Raw genomic sequence first — 17,553 nt, forward strand, 5'->3', positions numbered from 1 at the left:
TCAGCTTCGAGGGTGGCCTGCTTAGCCAAGCCTGACTATTTCACCATGCTGCAGAGGCTGCTCTGGTATTAATTCACCTCAAAGAGCAGGTTGAAGTCATTAAAATATTTTGCAGGTGGTTCCTTGAATTCATGGTGCAGCTGGATCCAGCCTAAAGTTGGGGGGGGGTGTGTGTGGGGTGAGAAAAGGAGGAGAAGAGGCAAGTTCTGATGAAACACAAATTAACATAACTCATAGAAGGGAAAGAAAATCTGGTTTCAATCTCTACAACAAAGCCAAGAAACACATCAAGCTAGAAAGGAGAAATGTCAGCCAGGCAGTGCTGAGGATTTTATTGCTTTAGCACAAGTGTTTCTCCGCGGTCCCAGGAGTGCCCAGGTGCTACCGCAGCAGCTGGACCCCCTGAGCATGGCTGCGGGTGTGCAGGGACACGGGGGGTGTCATGGCAAGGCCCCTACTCCCATATAGGTCCAAGCTCAAGCTTTGTTTTAATGCCCTGGCAGGCACCACAGTTGTTTAGATCTTGTGTGTTGGCCTCAGTCCCTCTTCTGCATGGAAACTGTCGGTGTACCACATCATTTCTTGCCCTTAGAGCTGGATCCTTTTTTTCAGAGGGTGCTGACCAGGGCTGAGCTGGGCAGTCAGTGTGACACTCACAAGGAAGACCCCAGATCTGGCACCTCCTTGAGCTGCCAGCGGGCAGATCACTCACAGCCTGCTTTGGCATCCTGTGAATTCAGCAGTGCCTCCCTATGTCCATGGGCTTCGAAGTCACTGGTCCTTCCTTGGGGAGAACAAGGCATTTTAGCATAAACACCATCATACTGGACAGCTGTACTGGATTTGACTGGGATGGATGTAACATTCCAACACAGTAGTGTTGTGCTTTGGATTTGAGGCTGAAACAGTGTTGGTTACACCCTGACGCTTTGGCTGTTGGTGAGCAGTGCTCGCACAGCGTTGAGGCTCTGAGTAGGCTGAGGGTGGGCAAGAGGCTAGGAAGGGACACAGCCCAGGCAGCTGACTCAAACTGACCACAGGGATGTTTCATACCATATCACATCAAGCTTGGGAACAGAAGTTCAAGGAAAGAAGGAGGAAGGGGAGATGTTTGTGGTTAGTGCATTAGTCAGACCAAACAACCATCACGCGTGCTGTGGCCCTGCTTCCCAGGAAGTAGCTGCCTATCTGCCTGCTGATGGGAAGAAGAGAATGAATTCCTCTTTCTGCTTTGCTTGCAAGTGCAGCTTTTGCTTTCCATGTCAAACTGTCACTATATTGACCCATGAGACTTCTCACCTTCCTTCTATTTTCGCCTCATCTCTGGGGAGACAGAACGGAGTGAGCAGCTGGGTGGATGATTGGCTGATGGTCAGGGTCAATCCACCACAAGAACTGACTGGGATGTCAAAAGTCACCAACCTTGTTCATTCCAGAAAGAGAAAAGACAGAAAAATCAGGGGAAATAGGAAAAACCACCCAAGCTAGTTTACAAACAAACCTACCCCTGCAGAGGCAGTTGTGCAGCTCTGGTCACTGATGGCTTTGTGGTGTGCATTTATGGGCTGTCCCAGGTCAAACCATGACTACTTGTTTCTGTGGGAGAGCAGTGTGGTTTGTAGAAAGGGCCACTTTCTGGTTTTTTGAAGCCTATCTGCAGAAACATGAGTTCAGGTGTTGGGATAAGAGGTAGAGTCACCCTTTCTGACTGCCAATCTCACTTCAGGCTAGAGGCGACCGCAGAAATGGTGGAGGTTGCCGCCCTGGCTTACCCAACATGGGGCTTGTTTGTCCCATCAGCTCTTCCTATCCTTGTCCTTGGAGGGGCACAAAAGCCCCCTGAATTTTGCCCATTTATGCCTAAGACAGTCTGCAATCAAATAGATGAGTTTGGAAAGATTACTGTCTTGTAAACAAATGGAGAAACACCTCTGAGCTAAGGTATTTTCTCATCTGAGAAAACCCCCTCAACTTTTCAAAAATCCCAACTGCAGTTTTTTTAGGATGAATGCTTTTCTGAAGAGGCTAACACCTGTTCAAGCTCCCTGGCAGTATCACTGCTGGAAACCACTGTGTTTATCTAATGCCAGGCTGGAGTTTGGTGTTCTGTCTCTTTGCTCTGCCGTGAGCTTTTGGTGGTGGTAAATGCCTGCAGCTGACAACGGTGGTGAAAGGAGACAGGAAAGGTAGTGGGGATGGCCAGGGACCAGGCACTTCCTTTTCCTTCCACCAGCAGTTATCCCTAGACCCGTGACTTCAAGGTGGCTGTGGTCTGTTTATCAAACTTGGTGGAGATGTGGTGTACTTTTGCAAGAAGAGCATGAGGAGCACCTTCTGACTGGCGTGAGCCACCAGTGTCAGAGTGTAGGAAGGAAAGAGATGAGCCGGAGGACTTCAGGCTCTTCCCTGAGATGTCGTCAGAGCATTTCAGGGGAGGCAGGATCAGCAGCAGGAGGGAGAGGGACCAGGGCTTCCCAGCAGGGAGCCTGGAGGATGAGGCTGATGATCCAAGCAGACATGCCCCATAATGTGCTGTAAATTACTATTCTATTAATAACCCCACTATTCAGCAAACCCTCGACCTAGGGAGACTGCACTGAATCATCAGTTTCTTTTCTTTTTTTCTGATTTAGTAACCCCGGTTGCACAATCAGAGTCAATCTATTGCTGCAGTCAGTGATGGTGCAGCGGGAAATGCGAGACAGCAGAAAGCAGGGTGGGGGCAGCGGCAGTGAGCAGGCCCAAAGGCTGGGGCATGATCTCTGATGTCCGTGGCATGGCTGAGAGCCCGGGCACCATGCACACAGAGAAACCTGCCGCCTGTTTGCAGAGGCACATCCAGGTGGAAACACGCCGTGACACTCGGAGGCAGCCAGGTGCTTCCCTGACCGATGGGAATGTGGCAGCACACGGAGCTGCGTGGGGCCACGTCAGCTAGAAACCAGGGCAGAACTCAGTCTGAGCAGCTGGGTAGGCAGCTGCGGCTGGTGGGCAAAGTTGGGTGGGATCAGGTCTTTGCTATTGACCATCCCAAAACAGCTGAGTGGAGAACTGGACTCTTAACCCTGAAGCAGTGCAGACCAGGGCTGCCAAGATCGAGGCTCTCCACCCCTGCTTTTGCACCCATGCCACCGGGACCATTGAGAATGGCATGGCCACAGCATGGCCATGAGAGGTGGGAAAACATACCCCAAACTCCTTTCTCAAGGAAGGAGGGCACAAAGACCTCATTGCACCTTTTGCCTTTTAGAAGGACTTTTGAAAACTAAAGCTGCCAGCTTCTTTTTAATACTTTTGAAATACAATGGATTTGCTTAAAACTTGTTAAAAGCCTCTTTGCTGCAATCTGCTCTCTGTGTGCATCGGAATCACATCCAGCCCTATAAACATCCCCCTGGCAACACAAGTGCAGTTGTACCCAGCTCATCACATGGTCCAGCAAGAGTAGATGGCTTTAGGCTTGGACTGAGTGGTCAGCTGAACCACCCAAACCGTTAGAATTGGGCTGGATACAAGCCCTTACCCCAGTGGGGAGGCAATGCCATGAAGGGAGAGGATGCACAGGTAGTTACTATGACTCAGCTATCGGTGGCAACCTCTCAAGCCACACTAATTCAAGGGGGTATTTGAGCCCTTCACAATGAAGCAAATCATCCCGATTCCTATGCAGCATGTAACAGAATATATGATAATGGAGGTTTCCTCTTCCTCCCTGCTGGTGCCAAACCAGGTCACAGCTGCACACAAGCACATTTGAGAGGAGAACGCAGAAGTGGATTTAAAAATCCCCACATATTTTTGGTTTAAGCCTTTAAGCGATGTATATGCCAGGTGCAGAACAGAAGGCTCCATCCTGCACCAGGCTGTCAGGGGGTAGATTGCCAGTTCACGTCTACCTGAAGCTTACTCTGCGCTTTCTTCCATGGCCATGCAAAGCGAGGAGGACCCAGCAGCTCCACAGATGAGCATGGACTCGCAGCCCAGCAGAAAGCTGTGTGATGGGGACAGCTCTGCATCTCAGAGAGGGCAGCGCGTGGCGGCGGTGGCGTGGCTGCAGAGAGCTCTGCCCAGTGCCTACCGGCGGCTCTCATCCGTGGGCTTGGGTGAGTTGTTTTGCTTTGCAAAATCAAAATCCTGGCACAAATGGAGATGCCAAAATGCCAAATGCTGTGGTGAGGTCTGCAGGGGTGAGTTTTACAGCAAAGAAGTGGTGAGGTGTTAGCAACTGTGTCTGTGAGTGTGGAAAAAGGGCCAGGGAGGAAGCAGGGGTTGTAGAGAGCCTCAGCAAGGACCCTGCAAGGGTCTCTTCTCCATTACCTCCCAAATCCATTTGGACTTCAGCATTCTGCTGAATTCCGCATCCTGCTGTCATTTGCTTCTCTTTACAGCTCCTTCTGATTCTTTCCTTCTTTGCATTTCAGTCATGCACCACCACTAAGGGGTCATCTTGGTGCACGTTCAGGTGTTTTTCACAGCCACACAGTTCATCTCCCCTCCCAGGGGATGGATCTTCAAGCTGTCTGTGAACCTGGGATCTTCTTGGCTATGTGAGGAGGTCTACTCATGTGAGGAGCAAAGTGGCCACCTCATGCCTGACCCTGCTAAAGTGCAGAAATGTTGAATAACTCAGGGTTAAACCTCTTGCAGGATCCTGCTGGAGGCTCTGTGGACACGGTGTCCCCAAGCAAGCACACAAGAGCATCTGAACTTCTTAGCTGTGGGATTTTTTGAGGAACTATTCAAATTACCACAAGTTCTCACAAGTCTATAAAAACTGAGCAGATAGGAAAAGCATATCAGAAAGCATATCAAATCAGGAGGCAGATAGGAAGTCCCTTCAGTTCTTTATTGTCCACAATCTGACAAGGCTTTAGGTTAGCCACCAGAAATTTGTCATGACGATTAATGACAGTTACGGGGAGAATGGAAATTCAAGTAATATGAACACTTTCAGTCTTTCAGACAAGATTGGGTTTGCCTCAGCTGCTACCACAACCTTTCAGATAAGTGGTAAGTTTTCTTTTTATTAAATGGATTGATATGGATTTTATCTGGTCTATGAAGAAAGCAGCACATAAAAATGAAATAGTGTATTTATACTGCATATTAAATGCTTTTTAGAGTGATTTGCTAGTAAATTAACTGCCATTTAAAAAGAGAAGTATGTGAAAATGTCCTTTCTAGCCAAAAGCTGATGCTGAACATCAGAAAAAAATAGTTCTTTTCCTGTTTTAGAAAATGCCGAATTTCACTGAGTAAAACTTTCATGTCTTAATAGTTGAGATACTGAAATAACCAGATCAAATGAAAAAATGTAAGTTTTTGAATTTTTAGCTGAATACAAATACTTCATTGCTGACTAAACCATTCTATTGTAAAACTAATTAAATCATTGTACTTTTTTTAAAACTAAGACTTTAAACTCCTGATTACATTACTTTGAAAAAAACTAAATTAAGGATAACTTACTGAATGTCTGAAGTAGTTATTAATGCTTCTGAAATACTTATTTCTCCCTAAAGGCCAACATTTGACAAAGCGGTTTATTTCTTTCAGACTTACTGGTGAAGATTTGTTTTAAATGTTATGACTTGTTTTCATTTGTTCTGCAGTTCAGTTTAATATTGATTTTTCATTTGTTTCAATGCATACATGCATCACTGTTGGGACTGCAAGTAGGAGGTGCTCTGGATGGAGAGGGCATGTGCTTTGAGCAACTCTCTTTGAATGGCAGCCTTGGACAACTAAAAGCTATGGGAACAGGGAGTTTATCGATGCAGAAAGGGGAGGACTGCAGCGTTCATACTGTTATAGGCTGGGTTAAGTCTTGATGGAAGTGATCTGGTTAAATTGGCTAAGGAAAAGACGGTCAGGTGAATTGTAGTGCAAAGCCGAGGTGAGAGGGAGGCAGCCTGCCTCGCCTGCAGGAGCCAGCAGTCTCGTGGTGGGACCTTGCTGCTCCCCATCGCTGGAAAGCACTGCTCATTTATTGTGGCCAAGCCTAAAATGGCTGGAAGCGAGCAGAATCCGTAATGGGAGAGACGTGAGAGGATGTCTGCCCTACTGATTGGGTACTTCTGTTGGATTTTAGAGCATCAAAGGCGAAGAAAGCCATCCACATGCTGTGCTCGGGCAGCCCTCAGTGCCTACCTGCTGCTGCTGACGGCCGGCCAGGGGCTTTTGTCGTACCAAGGTAACGCTGCAACCCTACTGTGGGCTGGACATCCAAAGACAGCTTTGCTGGGTGCTTGGGGCAGGGTGGGGGGCACAGGGGAGCGGGGGCGAGCACACAGGCAGGAAACCTCTAAGGGAGCACAGACACTCCTCTGCACGCTGCAAGGCAAAGCAGCCACTGCAGGATCCATTCCCCCACCCCTGGCATATGCTTTGCATTTGCAAAAGCACTCCTGGCTGTCCTGCTGGCTGCTGCAAGGACTGATACATGAAAACCACCTCCCTGGGTCGAACAGTGGTGGTGTTTAACGTTTAACCCCAGGTGTCCTCCATGGGTGCCAAGGAGCTGCTCTGCTGAACAGGCATTTCCCAGCTGGATTGGGCCAGGAATATTCACTGCATGGGTCTTTTGTTTCCGCAGTGTTTAAGATGCAGAGAGAGATACTGAAATTTCAAGAACAAAATACCTCCTATACAGAAAAGATTCTGGAAAGCTCCTTTGCCAACAAACTGCTTTTGGAAAGAAACTCTGCAGAGAAGCACATGGGGCATGAAGAAAACTGGAGGAGAAGCTTAGAAGAGGAAATCACCATAATTAAAAGCAGCAATGAAAACCTGATGATGATGATGAACAACATCACCCTGGTTGCAGGTATGGTTCCACTTCTCCATGCTGGCTGTACAGTGGGGAGAGCCGGTTCCTCTGCACCACTGACAAAGCTGGGCTGAACCCCTAGTTCAGATGAACAAATAACTAGGACAAGATTTGGACTTGCTGTCAGTCAGTGATACCCCAGTCGCCAGGGTTGGACACTGGCTCCAGAAGCATTGGCCAGGGAGCAGGACACACCTGGAGAAGCTGGAGCACAGCCCTGTGCAGCCCCCCTGGATCCCACTGCAGCTGCACATGCAGCTCCGGGCTGCTCTCCCCTCCTGTTACTTGTAGACTTGGGCTCTGGGTACCCACCGAAAGGGTGGTGTCTTCAGCCCAGACCTCGAGCCTATCAACCCTATACTGGTACATTCCTCACTGAGTGATGACTACTGAAAAATATCCATTACATATTTATTTCAGGGCCTCCTGGACGTGTAGGAGATCCTGGCCCACCAGGTATGTCAGTAAATGAGCTGTAAGCAACATTTTCTCTTTTCCTCTTCTCTTCTTTCTCTTTTCTTCCCTGAAGAGACTTGAAGTGAGGATTTAGAATTTCAGTCTCTAGATCCAGATCTTACTTAATGTGCAGGCACCTAGTGCTCTGGCTATGAGGAGACCTGCTGCACCTTTTGACTGATCCCCTGGGAGCCCCATCTTGCCCGAGTGCTCCCACAGAAGCCAGTGACCACAATGGAGAAGCATTTTGGTTCTCCCTCCTTATTGCTGCCCCACCAGAAAAGCTCAGGGGCAATGGCGGAGCTGTACCTGGTCATTAGGTGCAATAACCATCCCAAATCTCCATGTGAGACAAGAGAGGACCAGTCAAGGGGTTTATGTGTATCCTGTGTCCCATGGATAGCCGGGCTATCTGCCCTGGACATAGCAAATCCAGCTGTTCAGCTCACTTGAGGACAACTCAAGGAGACCTCCCCAGTCCCTGCTCTATAGGGCCCCAGCTGAACAGTATATATAACAAACAGTGACAGATTTGTGACCTTGCGCACCCTGTCCCTGGGGAAATCACCACACAGATCCAGGAATGAGCTGGGTGCAAGTGCTGCCCTCAACAGTGTTGCATGAGCTGCTGCCCTGGGTACCTGGGGGTTTTGGGTAGAACTACACCCACTGCAGGAGATAAATGTCTACAGACTGTGAGGATGCAGCAAGTCCTGCTCTAACGTTGACTCCACTTTGAGCAGAGGTTGGACTAGGTGATGTCCAGAGAAACCAGTTTCTATAACCCTGTGATGGTGATCTAATATACAACCCTTTTCAGGCCAGGTCTGTATCTCATCCATCCCTAGTTCTTGGCTACACTAATGAGCTTTTCTGAAGGAAAAAAAAAATATTAATACACTTCTAAAAAAACATGTTTTCATATCTTCCTGGCTGCACTTACACCACTAAAACAGCACCTCTGGCCAAGTACTGTTACTATACATCAAAGCCCAATAGTTCAGTGCATTTTCAGGAAAGATCACCCCAAAGGTCCCCACGAGCTGGGCTTGGCTGGGGGACAGCTGGCCTCTGCCCAGCCACACACTCAGCCGAGCTCCACGGACTTCCCCCAAGCAGTTGTGCTCGTCTCTGCCAGCTGAAGACTGGCCTCAGTGGTGACCAAAGGTGCATGCACAACAGCTGATTAAAAAATTCATCTCTTCTTCTCAGTCATTACTGTGAATAGATGAGGTGTGTCAGCTGATATATGTATTTTACATCTCAGGGCTACAGGGACTACCAGGGACAAAGGGAGACCAAGGAATCCAAGGTAAGGCTTTTCTGACACCTGAATTACTTCTGTGGATGAACATAAAGTGGCTTTATGGATGATTTTATGGGCAATCTTATCCTCAGTCAAGGTGTAAGTCAGTAGGAATGTCATTGGAGCTGAAGGAAATAAGCCTATGTAAAACTAATGTGAACAAAAGCAAAACTTAGCTGGAAAAAAATCTTATTTTAAAAGTCAACATGCACCGGTTGTGGTGGGCCAGTTCCCCACTGCCACCAGCATCACCCTCAAGTGCATGGAGAGTGGAGTTTGGCTCATGCTCGCGGCTGAGCTGCGTGGCCTGCTGCTGGCATTCACTAGGGACAACGCCCAATGAAGCATCAGCAAAGTGGTGTTGTCCCTGCTGGCTTCCATGAACTGCTGGATGAGAAGGGGAGCAGAGTACATCCTGGTCCTGCTGGCCCAAGTGGTGAACCAGGAGTGAGAGGAGAGAAAGGAGAGGTGGGGCTTGCAGATAAGGCTTCTTCACTATCGCAACATTTGAAAGATTCTCCCATGTATTCCTGTTCCAACTCATTCTACTTCAAACCCCAGAAGAAGTCTTCGTAGGTCAGTGTTTCATGAAAATCCAGGCAGCCCTGAGTATGGTTTGCCAGTGAGGGAGCTGGATGAACAGGACACTTGAGCTGATCTGAAGGGGTTTCATTTCATGTCACGCTCCAGCAAAGTTCCCAGAGGAGGTCCGGGGGAGGGGGACGTAACAAATGTTGACTCTGCACCGTGGAAGTCTCTTTATAGAGTGACCTTTGTCTAACGAAAGCCACAGGTATTCAATTATCAGCCTATCCCAGATTACAGCAGCGATGTTTGCAGTAGGATTTTCATGGTATAAAATATTACAATATAATTTATATGGACAAGCATGTGGTTGTGTTAGCCCTTACTTTAGTAAAACCTGTTTCTGAGAACTTTGTATCTTAGATAAGCCTGATTTTTATACACCTTAAGCAGAAGAGTTACGCACCATGCTTTTCCCACATGACGTGCATTATTGGGCATCTCCTGGACAGCTGTTAGTGGTCTCCCAGGGGCTGCACCCAAGAGGAAAGGCTGAAAGCAGGGTAGCAAAAGAAACCAGAAGATGTATGTGGTGCAGACCAGGGAGGGAAGTTGAACGTGTTGGTTAGAGCTTCCCCAGACCCTCCATCAGATCCCATATGCTCCAGTGCGCTCATTAGCATAAGTTGCCCCAGAAGAGAAAAGTGAAAGTCGGAGGAATACTGAAAGGTGAGGGCTTTGGGATAATTCTGGAGCAGGAAGATGAAGGAGATGTCAGTCTTCCAATGAAGCACTTTCAAGTAATTCAGCTCTTTTGGTGCATGCCGATCTCTTGTCCAGAGAGGAGAAGGGTAAGGGGAGATGCGGTGATTCCCTGGAAGCACAGAAGTGGAACACACTGTCCTCCACCTCCACCGTGGCTAGAAGGGAAGGGTTTAGACTGCAACAAGGGATATTTAACTTAAGAAGAAATGGTAGGGGTAGTTTAGAGGATAGACTGGGGAGGTGTCATGGCACCACCACAGGTCTTTAACAGCAGGTCAGACAAACATCTGGCCAGACAGTCTGGCAGAGCCGGAGGTGGCTCAGGCCGACTCTTCAGGTGGTATCCAGCCCTGTCCTTCTCTACAGCTTTATGGGAATGGTAAATGCAGATGTGAGGCCAAACTCTGTTACTAGGCTGAGGTGCTGCCCTGGCTGCCTTTTTTAAAAAAATCTGCTTTTTAAAAGAAATAATTTATGCATGTGTGCTGTGCTGTTTGATAGGTCCCCAGGGACAGAAGGGTGAAGCAGGCAGTATGGGATACCCCGGGCCCCGTGGATTCATGGGTCCTCAGGGACAGCAGGGGGTCCCAGGACTGCCGGGTGTCAATGGTAAGTGCAGAGGACACAGCGTGACCCACCGCCAGCACACGCGTGCTGTGGGGCAGGGCTGCCCTAGCTGAAGCGCTTGGCTAAGCCTCGTTAGCACTGATGCTGGGGTGTTGTTACAGGGAACGCGGGGGAGCCTGGACGTCCTGGGCAGAAAGGAGAGGCAGGTAAGCAATACAGAAGATGCAGTTTCTTCTAGAGGTATGACACCAATCCCTTTTAGATGGTGCTTCATGACAAGGAAAATCGAAGCTGGGCTAGATCGCAGCATGGGGAAGAGAAGATGATGATGAGGTGGAGAAACCGTGCCAATGTTGTGCAGCCTTGGCTGTCTCATCTGACCCTACTCACTGTGCAGAAGAATGAGAGGGAGAGAAGGGTCCTGTACCATGGAGGGCCATGTCCTCCTCCCTGACATGTGCACACACAAAGGCAGAAACTGGCAGCTTTTAGGAAGCGCTTGTGGCTCTCAAGGCTGACAGTCTGCAAGGCCCTGGGTCCGTACAGCCTTTCACTCCAGACCATTACTCACTGTACTGCTAAGATCAGCACTACCGGGGAGGATTGCGATTTGGAGACCCAGCGTTTATTTTGCCTTTATAAGGTCAGCTCAATCTGCACAGTCCAGGGGCTGGTGACGGAGATATCTGTCTTTTTTTTTCCTTCATATCATAGAATCATAGAATCAATCAGTGAGGTTGGAAAAGACCTCTGAGATCATCAAGTCCAACTGTTAACCCAGGACTACCAAGCCCGCCACTAAACCATGTCCCTAAGCACCCTTGCTTTGCATAGGTTGTGTTGCATTTCACATGTGCTGCTTTTGCTCAATCTCAAGGTGCAACTGGACAACCTGGACCTGTGGGAATGCCTGGCCCCGGAGGCGCATCTGGTCAGAAAGGGGAGAAGGGGGACCCCGGGCCCAGGGGTAGTCCAGGTACAACGCTACTCAAAGCTGTAACTCACTGACCTCCTACTCCAGCCTTGCTTTGTGTGATGGCTTCTTCCATACCGATTTGTTTTTAATTTTAGGAACATCAGGCACTGCAGGACCCAGAGGTGAAAAGGGGGAGAAAGGATTACCAGGTAAAGGAGAATAAAACAGGTCTGGGGTCAACAACACACATCATGCAGACACATGGAAAGGGATCTGCAACAGCAAGGAGACTTGTTGAGTCCTGTTCTTGGAGCCCCAAGACATCCCAGGAGGCCATGGTGGGCCTGGGCCTCTGCCAGATGGCGGCGGGGTGGGGTGGGTGGGTAGCTGCTCATTGCTCATTTCTACCACCTGCAGCATGCATAAGGAGGTATTGTTGCCTGCATTTTTTTATAAATAGAAAACACACAAACAAAGCAGCAGTTTAAGATGAACCACACAACCACCTCCCTACCCTGCAGCTAAAGACAAATTTTACTGGCTGTAAATCTGATGGGGAAGGGCATTCACTAGCAAACATCTGTCCTGGCCTCCTCTGTAGCACTGCAGGAAGAGATATCTTCAGGGGCCAACTTAGAGTGCACAACCCAGGCCTTTTCTTTGATCCTCCATCTAAAGAAGGCCACCTCTCTGTCCTAGGCACCTAAACGACAGGGTGACATTCTGCAGTACAAGCCTATTCTGGTGCATCTGTGCTCTTTGAATCTACCTTTTTAACCCTGAATTTATTTAGTGCATGCAACCTTTTATCTCCATCAGGAGCTGACAAAGGTCCAAGTGCTGCACCCTTCTGCATTCATGGATACCTAAATGATAGGGATGGGAGTGACATGTCCCAACATTATATGCTTGCGTATGTCTGATGCACCTAAATGTACATATCTAGGCTCTCTATAGGGTCAGTGAAGACCCACTTGGAGAGAAGGCCTTTACCATATCAGTGGAGTTTAGGATATGAAATAAATGACCAGAAGATGCTCTGCTTCAGGAGAAGACGTTCTCCGCTGCCTGTATTTTCTTTATTGACAAGGTCTGCCCTGACTGTAACAGGAAACAAGACACTCACTTCAGAAATAATGCCTATAGTGTAGACAGCTATACTAGATGAGCTGAAATCCATCATAAATACTAGTTTGCATAAAATTTTATAAATGTAGAAATACCTGTTTCATAAATTTCCTTTTTTTTTTTTTTTTTTTTTTTTGATGATCTTAGGTTTTCCAGGGCCAGCTGGAGAAAAGGGAGACCAGGGCCTGCCAGGTAAACCCTTGTTTGACAACATGACTTATTATGATGACACAAAGCACATTAAATGCCACATTCCACTTCCCTGTATCCATGTGAAATGGAAGGGACAAAGACAATGACTTTCTTGCTCTCCACCCAGGTATCCCAGGCACACCTGGTTACAAAGGAAGCAAGGGTGATTATGGCATTCAGGGTCCAAAAGGAGAACCAGGAGTAAAAGGAGCCAAGGGAGAGCGTGGATCCTCTGGTAAGGCTGTTTGTCACGGGATCTCTGGAGCTGATGGTGCATTTGGGTTTGGGGCTGTACATCACAGACGGGCACAAGCTGTGCTGGGGTTGTTTACAGAACTTATTTGGAGGAAATCAACAGCCAGGTCAGTCTTTCCCAGGATATGACTGTGCAGAGTATTACGTTTACACCTTGGGTGCCATGCTAAAAGACATGCAAGTAAACAGATGCATGAGATTTTTTTCAAATCCCCAATCTCACAGAAAACAGGAAAAGTCCATGTTCCCTTTTGCTTTGTACAGAGACATCTTGCAGCATACCACACCGCTGGGATAAATCCCATGTAAATGTGGCAGTCAGGAACACCAAATCGGAAACACCAGGGCTATTTAACTATGCCTCACTAACTGCAGACACAAAAGTAGTTCAAAAGGGCCAACACTACAGTTACTTCCAATTTTTACCCACCTCCCTTCCCAATACGGAACTCTTCCAAAAACTTTAAAAGATGTAGTAAAAAAATACCCAGACCAGTAGTTACAACAGGGCATAGGAAGCAACCAGTATTCCAGATGCTTTTTCTTTTAATTGTTCACACAGAACAGTATGAGAGTCCTCAGAAATAAAATAAACTAGAACCTCTGTGGGGCTCCTGAACACACTCCTCTTCTGGAGCTTTGCCTTGGCAGGGTGGGAAAAGTGTAATTGGGGTGACCCCAGCCTGGCAACAGCCCTCTGGGTGGGTCTCATCTCCTGGTCCCTAGAAGGAGACACCGATGTGTGGTTTGTGAAGATAGCTTTTGGGGGAAGAGCTCACTGGGTTTTTTCAAACACCCCTGCTCTCAAGACCAGGATGCTACACAGAAATGTGGGGACTGTTGGAAATGGCTTTCTGCTGTCTCGTGGCAGCATCCGGAGAGCAAACCCCATGACACAGATCTTTCTGCAAGTACTTCGGGAGATACTATGGCTATGGAAGTTAGAGCCCAAAGGCTGTTTGCGATGTCATTTTACAGGTAGTAGTGGGAATAATACACATTTCCCACAGATGAGCGGATGGGATTTTGCAAGTGGCCCTTTTTGGGGGGTCACAAGTTAGGAAGGCTTTGCTGTATATTATCCTACTTTTCTTACCATGTTTCTTTTAGATGCCCTTAATCACTTCAAGGGGTCCATTCCACAAAGGGCTGGAGCCTTCATATCTCTGAATAACCCAGTTATTCAGAAAAAGTGAATAACTGGATTTTTCCTCAAACAGCTGTCAAATATTTGCTTTTTTATTTGGAACAGGTTCCTCAGGAGCAAAAGGGAGCAAAGGTGAAAAGGGAGAAGGTACTGGACTTTTATTTCTTCTTCTCTCACTTGCCTTTTGGCAACGAAGCTGAGATGAGGACCAGCATCCCCACCCCATACACACTGATTAACCTGCAGCACAGCTACCAGAACCAAGAGGCCCATGCTCTGAGATGCAGCCTGGTGTCTCCAGACCCAGGAGAGGGTCTTGAATTGTTCAGTTTTGAGCTACCAGTAACTTCTGGTCCCACTTTGGCTATAGCTATGGAGATGGGAACATTCATCAAGTTTGGCCTGTCACTGTTTCTGTCTTCCAAAGTGTTTTTTTCCCTCTTGCCTTTGTGACCAGTAGAGTTATTTTCCTCTCCTCTGAACTCTCAGGCAACTTCAATCATCTTATACGAATTGCGGAAGGGGGCAGAAGGGGCCGCGTGGAAATCTTTCACCAAGGGTCCTGGGGAACCATATGTGATGATGGCTGGAGCACCTTAGATGCCAGTGTGGTCTGCCGAATGTTGGGATACAGCCGTGCAGTCTCTGCCTTCACAGCCACAGCAGGTGAGAGTCCACAGCAGCCTTCCACCTCCCCAGGCCTGGTATGGGGGGTTACACACACCTAGAAAGCACCACAGCAAGGTCCTGTATGTGAGCAGCAGGAGAACAAGGAGGATCTCCTCAGAGGCAGCTCATTCCCCTTGGGATGAGGGAGCTGCATGGCAAGTGCTTGAGCTGTACCCAAAGGCTTGACTTCCAACAAGCCAACTGTGCAGCCCAGCACATACCTGCCATCCCCAGGGATCCCTTTAGAAAAAGATGCATATTCCTCTTCCTTTAGTCCAACAGTTTTTTGTTTGTTTCTTTGTTCAATCCATCTTCCAAAGGCACCGGACCAATTTGGCTTGATGATGTGAATTGCAGTGGGAATGAACGTACAATTTTCGACTGCTCAAAGCCTGACTGGGGTGTGAACAACTGCTCCCACCAGGAGGACGCTGGGGTGGATTGTGCTTAATGGGACACAGGAGCTGCCCTGGGAGCCGCTGCCTGCCTCTGCTTTCTGTGGGGCTTTTCTACGTAATACAAACCCAATTTTGTCAGGCTGTGCTTATAGTCTCTTTACCTGGTCATAAATATATTGACAAAGAAAGTTGAATTTTCCATAAATTGAATAATGGTTGCAAGACTCACATGTAACTTGAAACATCCCAGCTATCATGAAACAATCGGAGCTCAAGCATGTGAGCCAGTTCACAGCTTTTCCAGTTACCTGACATCAGCTCATCTGCAGTAACTCACACGTGTGTGACGTCTAAGTCCACAGGGGAGGAGAGATGATCCACTTTAGCTTAGTGCAGTAAGAGAGAACAGGATCAGCATACAGAAACAGGCAGGTACTGCAGCTGAGCTGGCTAGTCCATCTTCATCACGTTACAGTTGTGAATCTGAGCCTAAACCCCTCAGTGAAGGGCATATACCCAAGACAGCAGGTGCTCAGAAATCATCGGATGATCTCTCTGGCATGCAGATATAAATGTTCTCCAGAAATGATGCTGATCACAGCTTAAAGCACAAAAGTAAGTGCCTGGGATCTAGGTACTGCACTATCCTGGTTTAGCACAGACCTTGTTTTTGACCTTGGCCAAGTCCCCTGCCTTCTCTGTCAGTGTTTCCTAACCTGTCCCCAGGAGCAATACCACTTATCTTATCTGGGGTATAAAGCTAAGCATTTCATACCTTTAGAAATTAGGTGCTCCAATGAAGCAAAGGGGTGACAAATAAAAGCAATAAGGGGAAAGTATCACCTAATTATGCTTCCAGAGTGAAAATACTGACCCTAAACCAAAGGCTTCTAACTGAAAGTCTTGTATGTGTCTGAGATGATACCTGAAAGGCTTCTCTTTCTTAAGACCTAAGTCTTCCCCTTTTCCATCAGCATGGGCCACTGGGCAGGTGACAAGCAGCTTGTGTACATGTAGCTGGGCACATCGCAACAACTTGCTTGTAGATATTTGATTTCAAATGTCAGAAAGAACATGTAAGCGACCCTACATCTCTGCCTTAATGTTCATCATAATTGCATGTGTCCACACAACTTTGAAACCTGCTTTTAGTGCTTAGAAATCCAGATATACATAGAAAAACTGAGCAGTCTGGTAAGAGCAGCAGGTGATGGGGCATCTAGGGCCAATGTGGGTGAAAAGACCCAGCACTGCACAGGGTGCAACAGTGCAGTCTGCATCGAAGATCACCACTGTCTTGAACCAGAGGAGAGGTTTGTTATGGGATGTCAGGCCTCAGGGAAGAAGTCTGGAAAATCCCAAGAGTTTTCCACTACTGACTCTTGATGCCTTTGGCAGCAGGAAAATGTGAGACGCTTATCGTTCCTGGCTCAGGTTTAGAGGTGGCAAGGAGCACCTGCCATGAACCATGGGTGAAACCCGATGAATGACAGTTCTTTCAGAGTTAAGTGGACAGTGGCTCATGTGCACAAGAAGAGACAAAAGCTTTCTGCTCTGGTAGGGAGCCCCACCAGAACTAACAGCATGCTGAGTACCAGCACTTGGGCTAACACAGCTTTCTGCCGGGCTCCCGCGGACAGTGCTGAGCCTGCACAGGTTTCCTTCACCTTTTTTTGTGTGGCAGCATGTAAATAAAGCATTTCCAGTGTTCATAAATAAAGGATTTACAAGCTGTATTTTTGTCTTGATACATCAGCATGGGGTGCTTACAATCCCAGTGTCTCACTCCCCTTGCTGATGGGATACGTTCCTCACCATTTTCCAGGCTAAATGCTGGGACGTCTGATTTTGCTATCAGGCAAAACTGCCACCAAAAGGAAAGTTACCATGTCCCCAGTGATGACCCTTTTGCTGGACTGAAATTCCCATAAACCTCCTTGTGGTAGAGTGGGCATCCAGAGAATAGCAGTTGTGCCAGGATTAAGATCAAGACACCACGGGTTAGAGCTGTACGCCCAGGGCAGAGGACACCACAGTCCAGCCTGTCTTCTAAGTGCAGTAGAAACAGGCTGAACCCAAGTTAGTATCCAACAGTGTTTCCAGAAACCAGAGCATGGCACGCTTAAATTACTCCCCTGCCACTTCTTCACCTTGCAGCGCAGATGTAAAAATCTGAAGTCAGAGGGATTCCCCAGTAGTCCAGGAGAGCCCGTGGTGACACTGGAGAGTTCAGTGTCAGGTACACAAAACGGCATTTATATTGCAGGGACTAAAGGAGGGAGGAGGATGGGGGTGATGGAGGGAGTGCCTGTGGTTAAGCTCGGTGGCACCACAGCTGCGCTGCAGCACAGCCCTGGGGAAGGGCTCGAGGTGGCTCCGGCAGGCACACAGCCAGGGTGA

At 48.1% G+C, this 17,553-nt stretch overlaps 1 protein-coding gene across 2 annotated transcripts; it reads left to right on the plus strand.

Annotated features, from left to right (window-relative positions):
• The first annotated feature begins 4,785 nt into the window (after positions 1-4,785).
• MARCO (macrophage receptor with collagenous structure) lies at positions 4,786-16,889 on the plus strand. 2 transcript variants are annotated; one of them, XM_040604198.1, is made up of 15 exons: positions 4,786-5,010; positions 6,092-6,193; positions 6,596-6,826; positions 7,250-7,285; positions 8,553-8,600; positions 8,968-9,069; positions 10,380-10,490; positions 10,610-10,654; positions 11,326-11,424; positions 11,520-11,573; positions 12,640-12,684; positions 12,812-12,919; positions 14,192-14,233; positions 14,576-14,752; positions 15,076-16,889. In XM_040604198.1, the coding sequence occupies exons 1-15, from the start codon at positions 4,896-4,898 to the stop codon at positions 15,204-15,206; spliced, it is 1,446 nt and encodes a 481-aa protein (XP_040460132.1). In that variant the 5' UTR covers positions 4,786-4,895; the 3' UTR covers positions 15,207-16,889. The 2 variants fall into 2 exon arrangements, with proteins under 2 accessions (XP_040460132.1, XP_040460131.1); XM_040604197.1 differs by lacking the exon at positions 8,968-9,069 and having other exon boundaries at positions 4,788-5,010; positions 8,553-8,597; positions 10,383-10,490.
• Positions 16,890-17,553: the final 664 nt, after the last annotated feature.

This window comes from Falco naumanni, chromosome 8, assembly GCF_017639655.2.
Source record: "Falco naumanni isolate bFalNau1 chromosome 8, bFalNau1.pat, whole genome shotgun sequence".
Taxonomy (NCBI): domain Eukaryota; kingdom Metazoa; phylum Chordata; class Aves; order Falconiformes; family Falconidae; genus Falco; species Falco naumanni.